The sequence below is a fragment of the Mixophyes fleayi genome, chromosome 2 (assembly GCF_038048845.1).
Source record: "Mixophyes fleayi isolate aMixFle1 chromosome 2, aMixFle1.hap1, whole genome shotgun sequence".
Taxonomy (NCBI): Eukaryota; Metazoa; Chordata; class Amphibia; order Anura; family Limnodynastidae; genus Mixophyes; species Mixophyes fleayi.
Genome location: NC_134403.1, coordinates 377,226,589 through 377,251,359, shown reverse-complemented (window position 1 = coordinate 377,251,359; position 24,771 = coordinate 377,226,589). Strand labels below are relative to the sequence as shown.

Below are 24,771 nucleotides of genomic sequence, written 5' to 3'. Positions count from 1 at the left end.
AGGTCATTCCAGTGCAGGGGGCAGCTCGGGAGAAGTCTTGAATTCTGGAGTGGGATGAGGTGATCAGAGTGGAGGAGAGGCGACGGTCATTGGCTGAACGCAGGGACCGGGCGGGAGTGTGGATGGAGAGGAGATTGGAGATATAAGGGGCAGTGGAGTGGGAGAGAGCCTTGTAGGTGAGGGTGAGGGTACATTGCCAATAATCAAAGATGGAGGAGGTAGACAACCAGGTTTGTCTGTATAATTTGCAGACAAGTGTTCGAATTAAGGACGGCCTACAAGGGATTAAACTTTTTCATAATTTATTAGCTTTAGAATTACTTCACTTATCTGAGAAACTGGTGGAGCACTAAATTAGGTTATTTTAGACCAAAAAAATTGTATTTTTTTGGAAAATAGCAAAACAAAACCAAACAAAACCAAAACCAAAATCAAAACATGCAAGGGCGGTTTTGCAAAGCCAAAACCAAAACCAAAACACGGAGGTAATCCAGATCAAAAACCGAATACAAAACCAAAACACAGGGGTTAGTGACCATCTCTAATTTTCACGTTCACAAGCTGTCTCCCATTTATTACAAACAATATCTGTCTTGTTTTAATATCTGAAATACCAGCACTGTACAACTGTAATATTCAGGATTAATCTTGGATTGTTTTCATATTGTAGATTTGCAGGATGATTAGGGAAGATAAATAAAGATTGTGCTATTAATAATGTGAATAATCAGCACATTCTGTGTGACGCAGGGAATACGTATTATCACATACTAAGATGTCAGCCCTGAATGTACACAATGCGTGTTCTGGTCCAACCTGTCTGGGGACATTGTCAGCCAGGTATTATAGGAGGGGCGGAGACACAGGGTGCAGCAGGTGCTGTAATAAGGAAGTGGGTGAGTTATTCTGAGTTACTGAAGCAACCAGGAAACAGAGAGACAGCTTGTGGGGAAGGAGCACTGCAGGTCTGTACGATACATGTATGTAAGACATTGTATGTGGCTGCATGGTGCATGTATGTAGGACATTGTATGTGGCTGCGCAGCACATGTGTGTAGGACACTGTATGTGTGTAGGACACTGTATGTGGCTGCGCAGCACATGTGTGTAGGACACTGTATGTGGCTGCGCAGCACATGTGTGTAGGACACTGTATGTGGCTGCGCAGCACATGTGTGTAGGACACTGTATGTGGCTGCGCAGCACATGTGTGTAGGACACTGTATGTGGCTGCGCAGCACATGTGTGTAGGACACTGTATGTGGCTGCGCAGCACATGTGTGTAGGACACTGTATGTGGCTGCGCAAGCACATGTCTGTAGGACATTGTATGTGGCTGCAGAGCACATGTGTGTAGGACACTGTATGTGGCTGCGCAGCACATGTGTGTAGGACACTGTATGTGGCTGCGCAGCACATGTGTGTAGGAAACTGTATGTGGCTGCGCAAGCACATGTCTGTAGGACACTGTATGTGGCTGCAGAGCACATGTGTGTAGGACACTGTATGTGGCTGCGCAGCACATGTGTGTAGGACACTGTATGTGGCTGCGCAGCACATGTGTGTAGGACACTGTATGTGGCTGCGCAGCACATGTGTGTAGGACACTGTATGTGGCTGCGCAGCACATGTGTGTAGGACACTGTATGTGGCTGCGCAGCACATGTGTGTAGGACACTGTATGTGGCTGCGCAGCACATGTGTGTAGGACACTGTATGTGGCTGCGCAAGCACATGTCTGTAGGACACTGTATGTGGCTGCAGAGCACATGTCTGTAGGACACTGTATGTGGCTGCGCAGCACATGTGTGTAGGACACTGTATGTGGCTGCGCAGCACATGTGTGTAGGACACTGTATGTGGCTGCGCAGCACATGTGTGTAGGACACTGTAGGTGGCTGCGCAGCACATGTGTGTAGGACACTGTAGGTGGCTGCGCAGCACATGTGTGTAGGACATTGTATGTGGCTGCAGAGCACATGAATGTAGGACATTGTATGTGGCTGCAGACAAGGCAGGACTGGGACTAAAAATCAGCCCTGGCATTTAAAGCACACAGGCCCACGTGTTGTGGGCTCCATGCACTATATTGTTGCACACTGATGCTGGCGCAGTACAACATGATGTAGTATGAGTGTGTGTGGGGGGGGTATTTATTTCTTCTAATGACCCTCAACATTACATTATTAGCACCCCAATTACATCAATAAATAACCCCCCACACACACTCATATTACATCAATCACCCCCACATTACATCATCCAGCATCACCCCCCACATTACAGCAACCGGCATCACCCCCCACATTACAGCAACCGGCATCACCCCCCACATTACAGCGTCCAGCATCACCCCCCACATTACATCATCCAGCATCACCCCCCACATTACAGCGTCCAGCATCACCCCCCACATTACAGCGTCCAGCATCACCCCCACATTACAGCAACCGGCATCACCCCCCACATTACAGCGTCCAGCATCACCCCCCACATTACAGCGTCCAGCATCACCCCCCACATTACAGCATCCAGCATCACCCCCCACATTACATCATCCAGCATCACCCCCCACATTACAGCATCCAGCATCACCCCCCACATTACAGCAATCGGCATCACCCCCCACATTATAGCAATACCCTCTCCTACTTATCAGCAATACTAAGCACCAAACACACTACAGCATTGCCGCCACCTCGCCACCCCATACTACAGCAATACCACCAATTATACAGACGCCACTGTAGGAAACAATGTTTTGCTTTTTTCAAATCTCCCACAAAATAGCAACAACGAACAGAGTACTTACACACATATAGGTAACAGGTTCCCTTTTCCCTCAATTAAATAGTAATGGCAGAATTTTCATGAATCGTTCCACATGAAATAAAACTAACATATATCTAAAACAAACATAACTATTGAATGATCAGTTGAACCCACACGGCCGCATTAAAAGTATTTCCATCTACAGCAAAATGTCAGAGAAAAATATTTTTGTTTTACTACAGTAATTGGATATGCGTCTTTTCTATTCTTTTTAAATAACACAGTATATAAATTAAGGGGGATAGAGGAGGTGGGTGAGAAATAATTGGATGTGATCCATCAGTTTGATTAGATAGGAAACATTTAGATTATTTACCTGGAGACGTCTACTCCCTTGACTCACAGGCAGGGCTGACAAGAGGAATTTTGGGCCCCGATACAGCAACTTCTTTGGGCTCCCATCATATTCAACAATGAAAGACTTGCCTTTGGCAGAAGTTCATATGATGCCACACCGTAATGTGCCCAGTTCATATTATGCCACATCGTAGTGCCCCAAGGTCATATTATGCCACATAGTATTACCCTCAATTCATATTTGGTCATGCAGAAGTGCCCACAAATCATATTATGGCATAGTAGTTCCCCCAAAACATATACCATACAGTAGTGCCCCAAATAATATATTATGTCACAACAGTGCCTCCAAATCATATTATGCCACAATAGTGACCCCAAATAACATTATGCCATAGTAGTGCCCCCAAATCATTAGTAAAGCTCAGACAAAAACTCATTCACAAATAGAAATTGGTACAGCATATCAGATACTGAGTAACCCTAAGAGCAGCTTAATACATCATTTACAATGCAAACAAAAATTGATATATTGACACAATTACAGATAAAATTTATGACAAGCAATGTTTTTTCCTCTTAATTAAAAATCTCTGTACAGATAAATATGCAAAAAACATTACAGCGCAATAATGAGCAATACATAGTGTTAAACATTATTGGATACGCTGTAGTGTCCCCAGTTCAAGAAAGGATGGTTAAAAACATATTGCACACGAGAAAATATATGAACTTACCTGATTATGGCATCCTGTGTTCTGTTCTCCTACTGGGCGCGCTGGGCGAGGAGGGATCAGCAGCTGTCAGCTCACACAGGCAGTCGGGAGCAGGAATAGAGGGCAGTGGTTGAAGCAGAAATTTAGGAGTGGGGGTATAGAAAATATAAGTGAATGGAGTATGAAGGCCCCTCTGCATTTCCATTCTTCATTATTACTTGTGTTTTATGATAGCTGCATCCCTGACATTCGAATTCTTAAGATGTCTCTCCCTTTACACTTTCTTTTACCTATGCCCCTGCACCATATTCTCCTTTGTCCCTCTCTCCATTCTCCGCTGGCTCTCACACATCTTCCTGTACCACCTACTCCCCTGGCTCTCTCATACGTCTTCCTGCACCCTCTACCCACCGGCTCTATCACCCCCTCTCCCAGCGCCCCCTTCCCCCTGGCTCTCTGACCCCCTCTCCCAGCGCCCCCTTCCCCTTTGGCTCTCTCACCCCCTCTCCCAGCACCCGCTTCCCCTTTGGCTCTCTCACCCCCTCTCCCAGCACCCCCTTCCCCTTTGGCTCTCTCACTCCCTCTCCCAGCACCCACTTCCCCTTTGGCTCTCTCACCCCCTCTCTCAGCACCCGCTTCCCCTTTGGCTCTCTCACCCCCTCTCTCAGCACCCGCTTCCCTTTGGCTCTCTCACCCCCTCTCTCAGCACCCGCTTCCCCTTTGGCTCTCTCACCCCCTCTCTCAGCACCCGCTTCCCCTTTGGCTCTCTCACCCCCTCTCCCAGCACCCGCTTCCCCTTTGGCTCTCTCACCCCCTCTCCAGCACCCGCTTCCCCTTTGGCTCTCTCACCCCCTCTCCCAGCACCCCCTTCCCCTTTGGCTCTCTCACCCCCTCTCCCAGAACCCCCTTCCCCTTTGGCTCTCTCACCCCCTCTCCCAGCACCCCCTGGCTCTCTCACCCCCTCTTCCCATTTGGCTCTCTCACCCCCTTTCCCAGCACCCCCTTCGGCTCTCTCACCCCCTCTCCCAGCACCCCCTGACTCTCACCCCTTCTCCCAGCATCCCAGCACCCCCTGGCTCTCTCACCCCTCTCACAGCACCTCTTCCCCTTCGGCTCTCTCACCCCCTCTCCCAGCACCCCCTGGCTCTCACCCCCCTCTCCCAGCACCCCCTGGCTATCTCACCCCCTCTCCCAGCACCCCCTGGCTATCTCACCCCCTCTCCCAGCACCCCCTGGCTATCTCACCCCCTCTCCCAGCACCCCCTGGCTATCTCACCCCCTCTCCCAGCACCCTCTGGCTATCTCACCCCCTCTCCCAGCACCCCCTGGCTCTCACCCCCTCTCCCAGCACCCCCTGGCTATCTCACCCCCTCTCCCAGCACCCCCTGGCTATCTCACCCCCTCTCCCAGCACCCCCTGGCTATCTCACCCCCTCTCCCAGCACCCCTTGGCTATCTCACCCCCTCTCCCAGCACCCCCTGGCTATCTCACCCCCTCTCCCAGCACCCCCTGGCTATCTCACCCCCCTCTCCCAGCACCCCCTGGCTATCTCACCCCCTCTCCCAGCACCCCCTGGCTATCTCACCCCCTCTCCCAGCACCCCTTGGCTATCTCACCCCCACTCCCAGCACCCACTGGCTCTTCCACACTCTTGACCCCCCCCCCCTGAAAATCGCGGGCACCCCACCCCTTCAGTAAAAAAACCTCTAAAAAATAACCAGGAAACTCACCAGTGTAACAGTGTACAGCATAACTGGGGAGGGACCTGAGGAGCGCGCAGCAGAGGTGGCTTTTTCCTGGGGAGGAACCAGCCACCAAGAAGACGGGAGGAGTCGGGCCGGCCCATCCAGCCATCGGCCCTTCTGGCATTTGCCAGAAGGGCCAGATGGCCAGTCCGGCCCTGGCTGCAGAGCACATGAATGTAGGACATTGGATGTGGCTGCACAGCACATGCAGCTCCTGTGTGTAGATTACTGACATTAGTGCAATATATATATATATATATATCCTGTTACATTATATAGAAGTGAATATATTGTTAATCCTTCATATAACCTGTGTGTGTTTCATCTTTAAGGTTATTTATTTCCTTGATTTATTTATTGATTTTCCTGCTCTTTACTAGAGATGAGCGTGCTCGGATTTCGGTAATCCGAGCCCACCCGAACAGTGCGGATCCGATGGGATCCGAGCACTGTTCGGGAACTTCCGGGCGCCAAATGAAGCCAAACCGAGGCTATGACATCCAAGTCTCGCGTCGGATCTCGCGAGACCCGGATGTCATAAATTCACCGCTCGCGGCCGCCATCTTCATTCTGGCTGCGATCACTTGTGAGGGAGGTTGTAGTTAGGGAGCTCCTGTCCTGCTTTTCAGTTTAGTGTTGCCTTGTGCTTTGTCCAGTGCTCTGTTCTGCTGAGTCCAGTGGTGCTTTGTCCAGTGCTCTGTCCTGCTGAGTCCAGTGGTGCTGCCTGTGTCCTGTGCTCTGTTCTGCTAAGGGCATTGTTATTTCCAAATTATCCAAAAGTTCTAAAAAAATTGTAAAAAAAATTATAAAAAAATTATCCAAAAATAATTAAAAAAAATTGTTAAAAAATACTAGGTACTGCTATTTAAAAGTCGAACTACGTTCACTGTTGCTGCTGTACCAAAAAATACTGTGGCTGCGAGGAAAAAGCTCCGTTTTCCTAAAAGAGCCGCTGGCGGGGATGCTGAGAACATCTGGTCCGGACTGAAGGACCTGCCAACCATTGCAGACATGTCTACTCTCGCTGCATTGGATGCTGTCACAATTGAAAAAATGGTGGAGGATTACTTTGCTGACACCATCCAAGTAGACATGTCAGACAGTCCATATTCTTACTGGCAGGAAAAAAAGGCAGTTTGAAAGCCCCTGTACAAACTGGCTCTATTTTACCTGAGTTGTCCCCCCTCCAGTGTGTACTCGGAAAGAGTTTTTAGTGCAGCGGAGAACCTGGTCAGTGAGCGGCGAAGGAGGTTGCTTCCGCAAAACGTAGAAAAAATGATGTTCATAAAAGTGAATTATCAATTCCTCAATCAAGTACAGCACTGCCCTCCAGATAGTACAGAGGGAGTTGTGGACTCCAGCGGGGACGAATTGATAATGTGTGAGGATGAGGAAGTACACACTGAAGGGGGCCAGGAATCAGAGGATGAGGATGAGGACGACATCTTGCCTCAGTAGAGCCAGTTTAGTTTGTACAGGGAGAGATGAATAGCTTTTTTTGTGTGGGGGCCCAAACAAACCAATCATTTCAGCCACAGTAGTTTGGTAGGCCCTGTCGCTGAAATGATTGGTTTGTTAAAGTGCGCATGTCCTATTTCAACAACATATGGGTGGGTGGGAGGGCCCAAGGACAATTCCATCGTGCACCTCTTTTTTTGGCATTATGTGCTCTTTGGGGCCTAGTTCTATCTCCATCAGAGATATTCCTGCAGGCCATGTCACCGACACAGCTATGTTGGTGTTAGACGTGCGTCCGGTGTCCGCCATCTGTGCAGTGGAATTTAGACTAGTTGAAGGAGGTATTGTGGCCCCGGTACCAAATTGGGTACCAGGGCCACTCCACTACGCAGTCCAGATAGCTGCGTATCAGATATTAAACTACGTTCACTGTTGCTGTCAAATCCAAAAATAATGAAAATGCCCTGTCATCATCGAAAACAAGAGGTATTGACGCGCTAGAACTACACCCTCTATATACTGCAGAGGATGTAGGAGCAGCCATCTGTGCAGTGGAATTCAGACCAGTTGGAGGAGGTATTGTGGCCCCGGTACCAAATTGGGTATGCTGCAGAGGATGGAGGAGCAGCAAAAGGCCATTCAAGCCTACACAGCCATCTACGATGGGCCACGTGTTTGTGCCGCCCACTTGTGTCACTTAGCTTAGACATCCAGCTACCTCGGTGCAACCTTTTGGACTAAAAATAATATTGTGAGGTCCTCACAATAGACTGGAAATTAGTGGAAATGAATGTTATTGAGGTTAATAGCGTAGGAGTGAAAAAAAAACAAAAAAATGGATTGTAGCACTTTTTATGCTTTTTTATAAATAAATCAGAACCCAAAACCCTAAATAAGAACCAATACTTTTCGTCGGGTGTTTTGGCAAAACAAATCAGAACCCAAAACCTCAAGCTAATCAGAACCCAAAACACTAAAAGTGGCCGGTGAACACCCCTACTCTTTACAGATCGTTGTATAGTTGATGTCTGTTCTCGTCAGGTCTTTTCCTACTTTTTAACATGCAAATATAAGTAGAGAGGGGGGAGACTAAAGACTGATCCTGTGTCTATGGCTCCAGTTCAGTATCGCCCGTGTGTGTTACTCTCGATCCTGTATGGGGGGGAGATAGATATTTATATAGATTATAGATTATTGTCCAGGTTCTCACACAGGTCACACTACAGTCCTGGGGGTAGATGTATCATACCCCGATTTGGAAACTTCCCTTTACAAGGCAGCGCCGCTTTAAATTTCAGCTGTCAACTCGCCGATTTCCGGCGAGTTGTACAAATCGGGGTATGATACATTTACCCCCTGGTGTTTTATACATCATAGAAACCATTTCTGACAGTTTAGGTAACATTACATTCAGTCTTATAGAACCCACCCCCCTGGTGTCCTTCACCCCCACTAACTGTGACATTATCAGTGTGAGCTGGAGATCATTGTGTCTGGGTCCTTTATCTCCTATCATTGTGTCTGTACATCTCATTGTCTTTGAAGATTCAGGATTAGTTGTGTAAGTTTGTTTATAGTTTGATTATTGTGAATGAAGATTATTTACACTAAGTAATCAGCATCTAGCAGTGTATTGTGTAAGTGTCTGTGTGATCTGTGTATGTGACTGTATCTCAGCCTGAGCTGTCTGTTGTCTATTCAGGGACCAACTAACCTAAGTGCGGCCTTGTCAGTGGAATATATAGTATTAATTAATGCCCCTGTGTCCATAGAGCTTCCAGCACTGTTGGGCTATTTATTATAATAGGAAATATTGTGGCTGTATTTATATATAAATAAAATATTGGTGAGGTGGCAACACTGGTCCAGGCGGTAACAGTTACTTAGTGCGCTGATGCCCCAGTTTCATCACATGCACATGGGGAGTGACAGCTCAGATCTGGGCTTTCTGTTTAAATTATTTAAGAAAAAAATTGTGCAGATACTGTGAGACCTTCCTGCTGTTACTGAAAAGTGACCCCTATGGTGATTGTACAGGTACTGTGATAGGGGTTATATGGGGCAATAGGAGGAGTTACATGGAGGAGTTATGTGGAGTATTAGGAGGAACTATATGGAGTAATAGGAGGAGTTAGTTGGAGGGTTATATGGGATAATAGGAGGAGTTAGTTGGAGGGGTTATATGAGGTAATAGGAGGAGTCAGTTGTAGGGGTTATATGGGATAATAGGAGGAGTTAGTTGGAGGGGTTATATAAGGTAATAAGAGGAGTTAGTTGGATGGGTTATATGTAGTATTAGGAGGAGTTAGTTGGAGCGGTTATATGGGATAATAGGAGGAGTTAGTTGGAGGGGTTATATAAGGTAATAAGAGGAGTTAGTTGGATGGGGTTATATAAAGTAATAGGAGGAGTTAGTTGGAGGGGTTATATGAGGTAATAGGAGGAGTTAGTTGGAGGGGTTATATGGGATAATAGGAGGAGTTAGTTGGAGGGGTTATATAAGGTAATAAGAGGAGTTAGTTGGATGGGGTTATATAGAGTAATAGGAGGAGTTAGTTGGAGCGGTTATATGGGATAATAGGAGGAGTTAGTTGGAGGGGTTATATAAGGTATTAAGAGGAGTTAGTTGGAGGGGTTATATGGGATAATAGGAGGAGATAGTTGGAGGGGTTATATGGGATTATAGGAGGGGTTATATGGGATGATAGGAGGAGTTAGTTGGAGGGGTTATATGGGATTATAGGAGGGGTTATATGGGATAATAGGAGGAGTTAGTTGGAGGGGTTATATGAGATAATAGGAGGAGTTAGTTGTAGGGGTTATATGGGATAATAGGAGGAGATAGTTGGAGGGGTTATATGGGATTATAGGAGGGGTTATATGGGATAATAGGAGAAGTTAGTTGGAGGGGTTATATGGAGTAATAGGAGGAGTCAGTTGTAGGGGTTATATGGGATAATAGGAGGAGATAGTTGGAGGGGTTATATGGGATTATAGGAGGGGTTATATGGGATAAAAGGAGGAGTTAGTTGGAGGGGTTATATGGGATAATAGGAGGAGTTAGTTGGATGAGGTTATATGTAGTATTAGGAGGAGTTAGTTGGAGCGGTTATATGGGATAATAGGAGGAGTTAGTTGGAGGTGTTATATAAGGTAATAAGAGGAGTTAGTTGGATGGGGTTATATGAGGTAATAGGAGGAGTTAGTTGGAGGGGTTATATGGGATAATAGGAGGACTTAGTTGGAGGGGTTATATGGGATAATAGAAGGAGTTAGTTTGAGGGTTATATGGGATAATAGGAGGAGATAGTTGGAGGGGTTATATGGGATAATAGGAGGAGATAGTTGGAGGGGTTATATGGGATTATAGGAGGGGTTATATGGGATAAAAGGAGGAGTTAGTTGGAGGGGTTATATGGGATAATAGGAGGAGTTAGTTGGATGAGGTTATAAGTAGTATTAGGAGGAGTTAGTTGGAGCGGTTATATGGGATAATAGGAGAAGTTAGTTGGAGGGGTTATATGGAGTAATAGGAGGAGTCAGTTGTAGGGGTTATATGGGATAATAGGAGGAGATAGTTGGAGGGGTTATATGGGATTATAGGAGGGGTTATATGGGATAAAAGGAGGAGTTAGTTGGAGGGGTTATATGGGATAATAGGAGGAGTTAGTTGGATGAGGTTATATGTAGTATTAGGAGGAGTTAGTTGGAGCGGTTATATGGGATAATAGGAGGAGTTAGTTGGAGGTGTTATATAAGGTAATAAGAGGAGTTAGTTGGATGGGGTTATATGAGGTAATAGGAGGAGTTAGTTGGAGGGGTTATATGGGATAATAGGAGGACTTAGTTGGAGGGGTTATATGGGATAATAGAAGGAGTTAGTTTGAGGGTTATATGGGATAATAGGAGGAGATAGTTGGAGGGGTTATATGGGATAATAGGAGGAGATAGTTGGAGGGGTTATATGGGATTAAAGGAGGGGTTATATGGGATAATAGGAGGAGTTAGTTGGAGGGGTTATATGAGATAATAGGAGGAGTTAGTTAAATGAGGTTATATGAAGTATTAGGAGGAGTTAGTTTGTCCCTCACATCCTCTCTCGCCAAATTCTGCCGCTTCCAGCTGCGCAACATCGCACGCATTCGGCCCTTCCTCTCCCAAGATGCCACTAAAGCCCTTGTCCACTCTCTTATTATCTCCCGCTTGGACTACTGTAACCTCCTCCTTACTGGCCTCCCCCGCTCTCATCTCGCTCCCCTTCGCTCCGTACTCAATGCAGCCGCTCGGCTCATTTTCCTTTCTCGCCGCTCCTCTTCTGTCTCCCCCCTCTACCAATCCCTCCACTGGCTCCCCATCCCCTACAAAATCGTGTTCAAGCTCCTCACTCTTACTTTCAAGGCCCTCTTCAACTCCACTGCTCCCTACATCTCCTACCTTATCTCCATTCATGCTCCATCCCGCCCTCTATGTTCGGCTAAAGACCGCCGCCTCTCTTCCCCCCTGGTTACCTCCTCCCATGCTCGCATCCAAGACTTCTCCCGCGCTGCCCCCCTCCACTGGAACCAGCTCCCCCGCTCCATCAGAACTTCCCCCAACTTGTCCAGCTTCAAACGGGCCTTAAAAACCCACCTGCTCCTTAAAGCCCTTCAGTCCCCCACCCGTTGACCTCCTCCCAGTCTCCCCCCTACCCCCCTCCCTCTACTTCCCACCTTTTTATTCTCCTCTCCCCCCCCTCTCCGTCTCTGCCTCTGCTCTCCCCATTCCCTCCTCCTACCATTGTGTCTCTGTCCGTCCTACCCTCCCCTTAGATTGTACGCTCCTCCGAGCAGGGCCTCCTCTCCTTCTGTTCTCCACCACCTTAACTCTGCTCTCCAGCTCCTTGTCTCCTCCGTGAGGTCCTCCGGCCCCTGTCTCTACCCCGTTGGGGGCTCTCATCTCTAATCTAGCTGTTCATTGAGCTTCTGAGTTACTGTGCTTTCTGTTAACTATACTGTGCTGTCTCACCCTATATCGTGTTTCTGTCTGTCCCTGTACGGTGCTACGGATACCTAGTGGCGCCCTATAAATAAAAATTAATAATAATAATAATAGTTGGAGGGTTATATGGGATAATAGGAGGTGTTAGTTGGATGGGGTTATATGGGATAATAGGAGGAGTTGGTTTGAGGGGTTATATGAGGTAATAGGAGGAGTTGGTTTGAGGGGTTATATGAGGTAATAGGAGAAGTTAGTTGGAGGGGTTATATGAGGTAATAGGAGGAGTTGGTTTGAGGGGTTATATGAGATATTAGGAGGAGTTAGTTGGATGGGGTTATATGGGATATTAGGAGGAGTTAGTTGGAGGGGTTATATGGGGGGTGTTAGCTGAGGATATACTGGGTAATGGGGGCATTAGTTAGGTTGGTGAAGCTATTAATTTTTTTACTCTCTTGTTGCATTATATTTTCACGTTCACAAGCTGTCTCCCATGTATTACAAAAAATATCTGTCTTGTTTTAATATCTGAAATACCAGCACTGTACAACTGTAATATTCAGGATTAATCTTGGATTGTTTTCATATTGTAGATTTGCAGGATGATTAGGGAAGATAAATAAAGATTGTGCTATTAATAACGTGAATAATCAGCACATTCTGTGTGACGCAGGGAATACGTATTATCACATACTAAGATGTCAGCCCTGAATGTACACAATGCGTGTTCTGGTCCAACCTGTCTGGGGACATTGTCAGCCAGGTATTATAGGAGGGGCGGAGACACAGGGTGCAGCAGGTGCTGTAATAAGGAAGTGGGTGAGTTATTCTGAGTTACTGAAGGAAACAGAGAGACAGCTTGTGGGGAAGGAGCACTGCAGGTCTGTACGATACATGTATGTAGGACATTGTATGTGGCTGCACGGTACATGTATGTAGGACATTGTATGTGGCTGCGCAGCACATGTATGTAGGACATTGTATGTGGCTGCGCAGCACATGTATGTAGAACATTGTATGTGGCTGCACGGTACATGTGTGTAGGACATTGTATGTGGCTGCGCGGCACATGTGTGTAGGACATTGTATGTGGCTGCGCGGCACATGTGTGTAGGACATTGTATGTGGCTGCGCGGCACATGTGTGTAGGACATTGTATGTGGCTGCGCGGCACATGTGTGTAGGACATTGTATGTGGCTGCGCGGCACATGTGTGTAGGACATTGTATGTGGCTGCGCGGCACATGTGTGTAGGACATTGTATGTGGCTGCGCGGCACATGTGTGTAGGACATTGTATGTGGCTGCGCGGCACATGTGTGTAGGACACTGTATGTGGCTGCGCAGCACATGCAGCTCCTGTGTGTAAATTACTGACAGTGCAATATATATATATCCTGTTACATTATATAGAAGTGAATATATTGTTAATCCTTCATATAACCTGTGTGTGTTTCATCTTTAAGGTTATTTATTTCCTTGATTTATTTATTGATTTTCCTGCTCTTTACAGATCGTTGTATAGTTGATGTCTGTTCTCGTCAGGTCTTTTCCTACTTTTTAACATGCAAATATAAGTAGAGAGGGGGGAGACTAAAGACTGATCCTGTGTCTATGGCTCCAGTTCAGTATCGCCCGTGTATGTTACTCTCGATCCTGTATGGGGGGGAGATAAATATTTATATAGATTATTGTCCAGGTTATCACACAGGTCACACTACAGTCCTGGTGTTTTATACATCATAGAAACCATTTCTGACAGTTTAGGTAACATTACATTCAGTCTTATAGAACCCACCCCCATGGTGTCCTTCACCCCCACTAACTGTGATATTATCAGTGTGAGCTGGAGATTATTGTGTCTGGGTCCTTTATCTCCTGTCATTGTGTCTGTACAATCTCATTGTCTTTGAAGATTCAGGATTAGTTGTGTAAATTTGTTTATAGTTTGATTATTGTGAATGAATATTATTTACACTAAGTAATCAGCATCTAGCAGTGTATTGTGTCTGTGTGATCTGTGTATGTGACTGTGGGGCACATTTATCATTAATCGGCAAAAGTGAGAAATAGTTATCAATCCTTATTGCTTCAGCTGGTACATTATCAAGACAAGTTCCCGAAAAAACATTTTTTTCGGGACTTGTTAGATTGCGGCCATTCTGTTGAATGGTGACTGCTCGCAAAAACGATCAGGAGTGCAAAGCCGCAGATATCCATGATATCTGATGCGATGCACCTTTAATAAATTTGCGGAGGGCACATCGGGACTTTAATTCCACGGTAAGTACACAATAGTGCACTACTGTGATGGTTAAATATGCCCCTAAATGTCAGCCTGAGCTGTCTGTTGTCTATTCAGGGTCCAACTAACCTAAGTGCGGCCTTGTCAGTGGAATATATAGTATTAATTAATGCCCCTGTGTCTTCCGGCTCTTTTGGGCAATTTATTATAATAGGAAATATTGTTTGTGTTTGTGAGTAACCTATATATACATTATACCTGCACACACAATATTATTATTGCCGAGGGGGCGACACTGGTCCAGGCGGTAACAGTTACTTAGCGCGTTGATGCCCCAGTTTCATCACATGCAAAATGACAGCTCAGATTTGGGTTTTCTGTTCCATTATTAAGAAAGTAAAAATGAATTATTAGTAAAACAAAAAGAAACATAGAAGCACACACATATCATATATTTATATAGCGCCACTGATTCCGCAGCGCTGTACAGAGAACTCATTCACATCAGTCCCTGCCCCATTGAGCTTACAGTCTAAGTTCCCTAACATACACACACACATATAATATTACTTTTAGATCATGTTGTTTTTACTTAAATTAATAAACTTATTTACTTATTTATTAATACATTTATTTACTCTTTTTTAATAATTCAAAATAACTTAAAGATTCATTACCACTAATTAGCTCTACCCCCATCTGGAGCCTGGGAATTGGGGCTGTGTGTCGCTGTGGAGGGGTCTTGTGAGTGCGAGGACCAATCAGACGTAGTAATCAAGGACACAGTTCTACATTATAAATGTTTTATTGCGGTAATGCAGCCATATTGTGCTGCTCCTTTCTCCAGGAAGCGATTCCAGTTTTCAGGACAGAATTTTCTTACACAGATAATATAAAATACTTGTGAAAGTTCATTTAATCCGAGTAATTAGGTCATTGCACAGTACTCTGACACCTAAACCTCAGCGTTGCGTAATATTTGTTACCATCCGGTTCTGCTTCCTGAATGCTACGTAATGTCCTCTGGAGATGACCCAGAAACCTCCAGGGTTCTGCTTCATTTGTGTCACACGTGGCTGCTGTGTCCTGTTCATCTAAATCCTGGTCACCTGCTTTGTGTGTTGTGTGTCCTGCTTACGTGTGTCTGGATCCTGTTCACACCAATCCACAATCCCCAGAACTTCCTGATTTCCAAGCACTGTTTGCAACATTTATCTCTAAAAGTGTTTGGCCTCTATAATCATGATCAACTGCACAGTACAACTTCTTGTGCTCTATATGCTGGATGCAATTCTCAGTATCTCTCCTTATCTATATGCTGGATGCAATTCTCAGTATCTCTCCTTATCTATATGCTGGATATAATTCTCAGTATCTCTCCTTATCTATATGCTGGATATAATTCTCAGTATCTCTCCTTATCTATATGCTGGATGCAATTCTCAGTATCTCTCCTTATCTATATGCTGGATGTAATTTTCAGTATCTCTCCTTATCTATATGCTGGATGCAATTCTCAGTATCTCTCCTTATCTATATGCTGGATGCAATTCTCAGTATCTCTCCTTATCTATATGCTGGATATAATTATCAGTATCTCTCCTTATCTATATGCTGGATGTAATTCTCAGTATCTCTCCTTATCTATATGCTGGATGTAATTCTCAGTATCTCTCCTTATCTATATGCTGGATGTAATTCTCAGTATGTAATTCTCAGTATCTCTCCTTATCTATACGCTGGATGCAATTCTCAGTATCTCTTCTTATCTATATGCTGGATGCAATTCTCAGTATCTTTCCTTATCTATATGCTGGATGCAATTCTCAGTATCTCTCCTTATCTATATGCTGGATGCAATTCTCAGTATCTCTCCTTATCTATATGCTGGATATAATTCTCAGTATCTCTCCTTATCTATATGCTGGATGCAATTCTCAGTATCTCTCCTTATCTATATGCTGGATGCAATTCTCAGTATCTCTCCTTATCTATATGCTGGATGCAATTCTCAGTATCTCTCCTTATCTATATGCTGGATATAATTATCAGTATCTCTCCTTATCTATATGCTCGATGTAATTCTCAGTATCTCTCCTTATCTATATGCTGGATGTAATTCTCAGTATCTCTCCTTATCTATATGCTGGATGTAATTCTCAGTATGTAATTCTCAGTATCTCTCCTTATCTATACGCTGGATGCAATTCTCAGTATCTCTCCTTATCTATATGCTGGATGCAATTCTCAGTATCTTTCCTTATCTATATGCTGGATGCAATTCTCAGTATCTCTCTTTATCTATATGCTGGATATAATTCTCAGTATCTCTCCTTATCTATATGCTGGATGTAATTCTCAGTATCTCTCCTTATCTATATGCTGGATGCAATTCTCAGTATCTCTCCTTATCTATATGCTGGATGCAATTCTCAGTATCTCTCCTTATCTATATGCTGGATGCAATTCTCAGTATCTCTCCTTATCTATATGCTGGATGCAATTCTCAGTATCTCTCCTTATCTATATGCTGGATATAATTATCAGTATCTCTCCTTATCTATATGCTGGATGTAATTCTCAGTATCTCTCCTTATCTATATGCTGGATGTAATTCTCAGTATCTCTCCTTATCTATATGCTGGATGTAATTCTCAGTATGTAATTCTCAGTATCTCTCCTTATCTATACGCTGGATGCAATTCTCAGTATCTCTCCTTATCTATATGCTGGATGCAATTCTCAGTATCTTTCCTTATCTATATGCTGGATGCAATTCTCAGTATCTCTCCTTATCTATATGCTGGATATAATTCTCAGTATCTCTCCTTATCTATATGCTGGATGCAATTCTCAGTATCTCTCCTTATCTATATGCTGGATGTAATTCTCAGTATCTCTCCTTATCTATATGCTGGATATAATTCTCAGTATCTCTCCTTATCTATATGCTGGATGTAATTCTCAGTATCTCTCCTTATCTATATGCTGGATGTAATTCTCAGTATCTCTCCTTATCTGAATTATGATCATGTCCAGTGGTCAGGTCCTGTTGGTGGTGTAGTGTCCTATGCATACTTGCCAACTCTCCCGGAATGTCCGGGAGGCTCCTGAAATTCGGGTAGGTCTTCCAGACTCCCAGGAGAGCAGGCAAGTATCCCACAAATGGCAACTTGCTGTCAAAATGACGTGATTAACTGTGAATCGCGTCATTCACCATGCACTGCTCCTCCCGCCCTCCAACGACACCCCCTGCCCGGGTTCTCCTGGAATGAAGTTTTAAAAGGTTGACAAGTATGGTCCTATGTCTCTATAGAAAGCAGTACAGTGGATCCCAAAATTTCTCTGTTTAAGGCACCCTTTGGGTCTCCATAATGTTTTCAAGGGTCCCCTTAGCCAAACTAATTGCCAAGTAGACCTCCACCTTGCTTACCACTGGGCTTGGCCGAGGTACCCCTGTGATTTTGAGATATGTGTGTGTATATATATATATATATATATATATATTGTATTATGATTTTGCTGAAATGAGTTTGATATCACCTTAAGCAGCTTCTCCCTTGTTTGCCGCATTTCTGAGTATAACTTGTACACCATAATGCAGTGTCTCATTACCTAAGGATAAGGGGACATTGTAGCCATGCCTATATAGGAGGATTTTTACTATGTGTTACTCATTGTAAAATGTATATTGTTGATATTGTAATTAGGGATGAGCGGGCTCGGATTTTAGAAATCCGAACACCCCCGAACAGTGCCGATCCAAGCCTAATCCGAGCACTGTTCGGGTATTCCCGCCGATCGCAAAACTCAAAACGAGGCAAAACGTCATAATCCCGCCGTCGGATCTCGCGAGATCCGGATTCATATTAGTCCCCGCTTCCCGCCGCTATCTTCACTCGGGCATTGATCAAGGAAGAGGGAGGGTGTGTTAGTGGTGTCCTTTGTCCTGCTCATTCCAGTGGTATTGTCCTGTGCTCTGTCCTGCTCAGTCCAGTGGTGCTGTCCTGTACGCTGTCCTGCTCAGTCCAGTGGTGCTGTCCTGTGCTCTGTCCTGCTCAGTCCAGTGGTGGTGCTGCCATAATTCCAGTGGTGCTGTCCTGTGTCCAGTCCAGTGGTACCGCTATATAAGTTCACTGATCCTGCCGTATAAGTCCAGTGGTAGTGCTGTATAACTCCACTGATCCTGCAGTATAAGTCCAGTGGTACTGCTATATAACTAAGTTCACTGATCCTGCAGTATAAGTCCAGTGGTACTGCTAGATATCTCCAGTCCAGTGGTACTGTCCTGTGCCGCATATAATTTTTAAAGCCTTTGCCGGGTGTGTGTGGTTTAGGGGTACGCTCTCTTGTGCTGCATATAATGGAGTACAAAAATTTGGAGGATAAAGTAGGGAAAGATCAAGAACCACTTCCTCCTAATGCTGAAGCTGCTGCCACTAGTCATGACATGGACGATGAAATGCCATCAACGTCGTCTGCCAAGGCCGATGCCCAATGTCATAGTAGAGGGCATGTAAAATCCAAAATTTAAAATCATCTGAGGAGAAACGTAAACTTGCCAATATGCCATTTACGTCACGGAGTGGCAAGGAACGGCTTAGGCCCTGGCCCGTGTTCATGACTAGTCGTTCAGCTTCACACAACGATCTAAGCCCTCCTCCCCCCCCCCCCCCCCCTCTAAAAAATTTAAGAGAGTTAAGCTGTCATCAAAAACACAGCAAACAACTCTGCCTTCTAAAGACATGGCATCACAAATCCCCAAGGAGAGTCCAAGGGTGTTGGTGGTTGCGAAGCCTGACCTTCCCATCACTGTACGGGAAGAGGTGGCTCCTTCCACCATTTGCAGCACACCCTCTGCATATGCTGGAAGGATCACCCACAGTGCAGATCCAGATTTGGATAATGAAGGTGTCAATGTTGTACACCAGGAGGAGGATATTGATGTAGCTGGCGCTGAGGAGGAACTTGACGAGGAGGATGCTGATGTGGTTTTCTTAAATGAGGCACCGGGGGGGAAACAGTTGTTGTCCATGGGATGAAAAAGCCCATCGTCATGCCTGGGCAGAAGACCAAAAAATCCACCTCTTCGGCTGGAATTATTTCTATCCCAATCCGGACAACCAATGTATGGCCATATGTAGCTTATGTAAAGCTCAAATAAGCAGGGGTAAGGATCTTGGCCACCTAGGGACATCATTCCTTATACATCACCTGAAGAACCTTCATAATTCAGTGTTTAGTTCAGGAACTGTGGCTTGGACCGTCAGCAGTCCAGGGACACCTAAATCCCTTGGTGCCGTTGTATCCACACCAGCAACACCCTCCTCATCAATTTCCTCCTCGATCTGGATCGGAGATAGTCCTGCAGGCCATGTCACCAGCATGACTGAGTCCTCTTCAATCCGGGATTCTTCCAGAGGATCCTACAGCGCTACGCCTACTACTGCCGCTGCTGCTGTTGCTGCTGTTAGTCGGTCATCTTCCCAGAGGGGAAGTCGTAAGACCGCTACGTCTTTCACTAAACAATTGACCGTATAACAGTCGTTTGCCATGAGCACGAAGTATGACAGTAGTCATCCTATAGCAAAGCGGATAACTGCAGCCTTGACAGCTATGTTGATGTTAGACGTGCGTCCGGTGTCCGCCATCAGTGGAGTGGGATTTAGACGGTTGATGGAGGTATTGTGTCCCCGGTACCAAATCCCATCTAGATTCTACTTCACTAGGCAGGCGATACCCGGGATGTACAGAGAAGTACGAAAAAATGTCCTCAGTGCTCTGAAAAATGCGGTTGTACCCACTGTCCACTTAACCACGGACATGTGGACAAGTGGTTCAAGGCAAACTAAGGACTATATGACTGTGACAGCCCACTGGGTAGATGCATCCCCTTCCGCAGCAATAGCAACAGCTGCATCAGTAGCAGCATCTCCGAAACGCCTGCTCGTTCCAAGGCAGGGAACGTTGTGTATCACCGTTTTCAGTAAGAGGCACAACGCTGACAGCCTCTTAGAGAAACTGAGGGAAATCATCTCGCAGTGGCTTACCCCACTTACACTCTCCTGGGGATTTGTGGTGTCGGACAACGCCAGTAACATTGTGCGGGCATTACATATGGGCAATTTCCAGCACGTGCCATGTTCAGGTGTCAGGGAGTCAGGTGATTCCCCTCATCAGTCTGTTGCAGAAGCAGCTGGAGAAAGTGAGGGAGGAGCTGGTAAACCATTGCGATTACACCAAGCATGTAGCTCTTGTGGATGTAGCCCTTCGTACGCTTTGCCAGGATCCGAGGGTGGTCAGTCTTTTAAAGTCAGAGGAATACATTCTGGCCACCGTGCTCGATCCTCGGTTTAAAGCGTATGTTGTGTCTCTGATAACGGCGGACACAAGTCTACAGCGGTGCAAAGAACTGCTGATCAGGAGATTGTCATCTGAAGAGGACCGTGACATGGCAACAGCTCCTCCTTCATTTTCTTCCACACCTGTGGCTGCGAGGAAACAGCTGAGATTTCCTAAACGACCCGCAGAGAACATCTGGTCCGGACTGAAGGATCTGCCAACGATTGCTGACATGTCTACTGTTGCTGCATTGGATGCTGTCACCATTGAAAAAATGGTGGAGGATTACTTTGCTGACACCATCCAAGTAGACATGTCAGACAGTCCTTACTTTTACTGGCAGGAAAAAAAGCCAGTTTGGAAGCCCCTGTACAAACTGGCTCTATTTTATCTGAGTTGTCCCCCCTCCAGTGTGTACTCCGAAAGAGTTTTTAGTGCAGCGGGGAACCTGGTCAGTGAGCGGCGAAGGAGGTTGCTTCCGCAAAATGTGGAGAAGATGATGTTCATCAAAATGAATTATCAATTCTTCAATGAAGACCAGCAATGGCCTCCAGAGACTACAGAGGGACCTGTGATTGTGGAGTCCAGCGGGGACGAATTGATAATGTGTGAGGATGAGGAAGTACACAGTGAAGGGGGCGAGGAATCAGAGAATGAGGATGAGGACGACATCTTGCCTCAGTAGAGCCAGTTTACTTTGTACAGGGAGAGATGAATAGCTTTTTTTGTGTGGGGGTCCAAAAGAACCAATCATTTCAGCCACAATTTTGTAGGCCCTGTCGCTGAAATGATTGGTTTGTTAAAGTGCGCATGTCCTATTTCACCAACATAAGGGTGGGTGGGAGGGCCCAAGGACAATTCCACCTCTTTTTTTGGCATTATGTGCTCTTTGGGGCCTAGCTTTTGAAACTACCATTCTGTCTGCCACTGCAGTGCCACTCCTAGATGGGCCACGTGTTTGTGTGCCACCCACTTGTGTCGCTTAGCTTAGTCATCCAGCTACCTCGGTGCAACCTTTTGGCCTAAAAACAATATTGTGGGGTTTGAGGTGTTCAGAATAGACTGGAAATGAGTGGAAATGAATGTTATTGAGGTTAATAATAGCGTAGGAGTGAAAAAAAAACAAAAATCTGGACTTTAGCAGTTTTTATGCTTTTTTTTAAAAAAAATCAGAACCCAAAACCTTGAGGGGGGTATTTTGGCAAAACACATTAGAACCCAAAACCTGAAGGTAATCAGAACCCAAAACGCAAAACACGAAAAGTGGCCGGTGCACATCCCTAATTGTAATGATACTGTTAAACATTGTTCATAAATTGAACCCAAGTGGGTTATGGGTAGGGATTGGGTGGAGTCCAGTATACAGGTGAGGGGGCTGTAGCTGCATTCATTCTCCCCTTCTTTCTCTACAAGAAGCCTTGATCTGTGCTGTGACAAGATAGTAATGTATTGTAAGGCTGTGCAGCCTTTTGTTTTCACAGACTTACAATTACATTACTTTCTTACTTTATGTGGAGGTGGAGAGACCTCTTGTGATGTGTGCGCAGTGTCCAGAGCCATATCTAGCGCCTAAGGGAAGTTTTTGTTGATCAGCTGGAAACTAGTTCTGGCTGAAAGAGGTTGTAAGGGGTTAATACTGGGAGTGTCACTTAATCATCTTGGCCTTGCTCATTAATTAACCTGAGTATGTCCCTATTGTCTCAGGTTGTACTCACCCAGACACCTTGGTGTCAGCCCAGCAGGAGACCAAGGGATGTATTAGGGTGAGAAGGGACAGCCCTTATTAACAGACAGCCACTCTCAGAGGATCCCACTATCTAAGGCCTGACCCAGTCCCATGGAAATCTACAGGGTATAGAGGACAGAGTGTGAACCAGGGGAGGCTGTTGGTCTTTTTGCTTTCATCCTGGGAAGATCTCCAGTGTTGAAGTCTGGGCTCCCCTGGACTGAGCATCCTGCTGGGACATCTGCAGCTCAGACCTCCGGGGGTCTTGTTACTTGGTTGTCCTAACAGTACAATCTAACAGGGAGACCAGGAGCTTGTCTCCTACCACGCAGGTAGAGGAGATATTGTCAGGCCGAGCAGCTGGGGTTCAGCAAGTCAGGACATCCAGGTGACTGAAGCACCTTATCTAGTAGGGTATGGGACAGATGTGGTAAACCTGACTGGCATGTATTTATTGTTTGTGTATAGGGATGGGGGGGGGGGGGCGCAGCCAGCGTGAAGTGGGTATAAATTGTCATAATAAACCTGATATTTTCACAATGATCATGTCCACTGGTCAGGTCATGTTGAGGGTGTAGTGTCCTATGTCTGTATAGAGTGTAATAGAATTGTATTATGATCATGTCCAGTGGTTAGGTCATGTTGGAGGTGTAGTGTCCTATGTCTGTATAGAGTGTAATAGAATTGTATTATGATCATGTCCAGTGGTCAGGTCATGTTGGAGGTGTAGTGTCCTATGTCTGTATAGAGTGTAATAGAATTGTATTATGATCATGTCCAGTGGTCAGGTCATGTTGGAGGTGTAGTGTCCTATGTCTGTATAGAGTGTAATAGAATTGTATTATGATCATGTCCAGTGGTCAGGTCATGTTGGAGGTGTAGTGTCCTATGTCTGTATAGAGTGTAATAGAATTGTATTATGATCATGTCCAGTGGTTAGGTCATGTTGGAGGTGTAGTGTCCTATGTCTGTATATAGTGTAATAGAATCGTATTATGATCATGTCCAGTGGTCAGGTCATGTTGAGGGTGTAGTGTCCTATGTCTGTATACAGTGTAATAGAATTGTATTATGATCATGTCCAGTGGTCAGGTCATGTTGGAGGTGTAGTGTCCTATGTCTGTATACAGTGTAATAGAATTGTATTATGATCATGTCCACTGGTCAGGACAGGTCTATTTTTCAATATTGGACGATATTGAAGATTTTCTCTTTCCCATTGTAACAAGAATAGGCCACCGGGGTCACTGACTGATGATTGGCTCCCTGATGACGCTGGGTGGCGGAGTTAGTCTTATTGCTCGCCAGGTCAGGTTCTATAGCCGGCTTGTGTAGGAGCATTGGAACTGGAATCTCAGACTTGGGTTTCTAGATTAGCTAATAAAAAAATAATGTTTTTTTTTCTTTTTTTCTTTTTTTGATTGTAAAAGATAGAAGTAACAAAAAACTGGCAAAATAAAATCTAACCGACAGGGAGAGCTTCATAAAGAGAATTCCTTAATCCGGAGAAAACTCCAGTTTTCACCATATTTAGGGCTCTACTCTATTTGATAAATAGGCCCGTACTGTGTTACAGACAGTAATGCATAGTGATGATCAGTAGGGGGCAGCACAAGCCAATTACATTAATGTGTTTTCAATGCAGCATAAAGACAAGAAGACAATCTCTCTGGGAATAAATGGCTGCTCTGCCTCCTGGGATCCGTATCTTCCTGTCCTTTCCAAAGGACCAGTGGTGAGTACTCCAGGATCCCAAACATTTCTTCTCTAGCTCGTTCTTTTCTGCCGTCGCAGCAATACACATACCGATTGTCAATACTTCTACTATTATTATTATTATTATTATATCTTTTTACTTTAAAATATGTGAAATGTCCCTGATTTGAACCAAATGTCTAATACCTTGTGTAGCAGATTGTTAAGCATTCGGGCCAAGTCTGTTCTAGTATTACACTAGTACTAGATTATCCCCTCACTTCCATTACTAATTTATCAAAGCTCTTCTACGAGACTGTTGGCCGTTGGGGCTACTGCACCCTAACAATACAGAATATACTACATCACCCACTTTACAAGGTCCAGTTATCTGCTCAGCAACTGACTGATATTTGTCTTCACAGGTTCCGTGCTCTGGTCCTCGTACTGACCTATCTTCTGTACTGCAGCTTCCACCTGTCCAGGAAACCAATCACCATCGTCAAGGTACGGAGTGAGGAATAGCAATATTTAATAGCTGAACATGGAGGTTGGGATAAATATTGTGATTGCTGGGCTGGTTGTGGATGCTGTAGAAAGACTCTTGGAGGTCAGTCTAGTGAAAGTAATGTTCTATTGTTAGCTGCATCAAGAAAAGTTGGTGTACAACTAACCTGCAGGAATGCCACTAAGGGGCATGGTGGGACTACACACACCTTGTGCATTCTACTAACCTGCAGGA

At 45.2% G+C, this 24,771-nt stretch overlaps 1 protein-coding gene across 2 annotated transcripts in view; it reads left to right on the top strand.

The window, feature by feature from the left end:
- Positions 1 to 913: 913 nt before the first annotated feature.
- Positions 914 to 24,771, top strand: part of LOC142139714 (glucose-6-phosphate exchanger SLC37A1-like) — a 44,483-nt gene continuing 20,625 nt past the window's right edge. Inside the window, exons 1-3 of one of the 2 annotated variants that reach the window (XM_075197579.1) lie at positions 914 to 965; positions 23,980 to 24,069; positions 24,455 to 24,536. In XM_075197579.1, the coding sequence (XP_075053680.1) occupies positions 24,014 to 24,069; positions 24,455 to 24,536 (138 nt within the window). In that variant the 5' untranslated portion in view covers positions 914 to 965; positions 23,980 to 24,013. Of the gene's footprint in view, positions 966 to 12,809; positions 12,904 to 23,979; positions 24,070 to 24,454; positions 24,537 to 24,771 lie in introns of those variants that run through there. The other variant, XM_075197578.1, reaches the window with a different exon arrangement.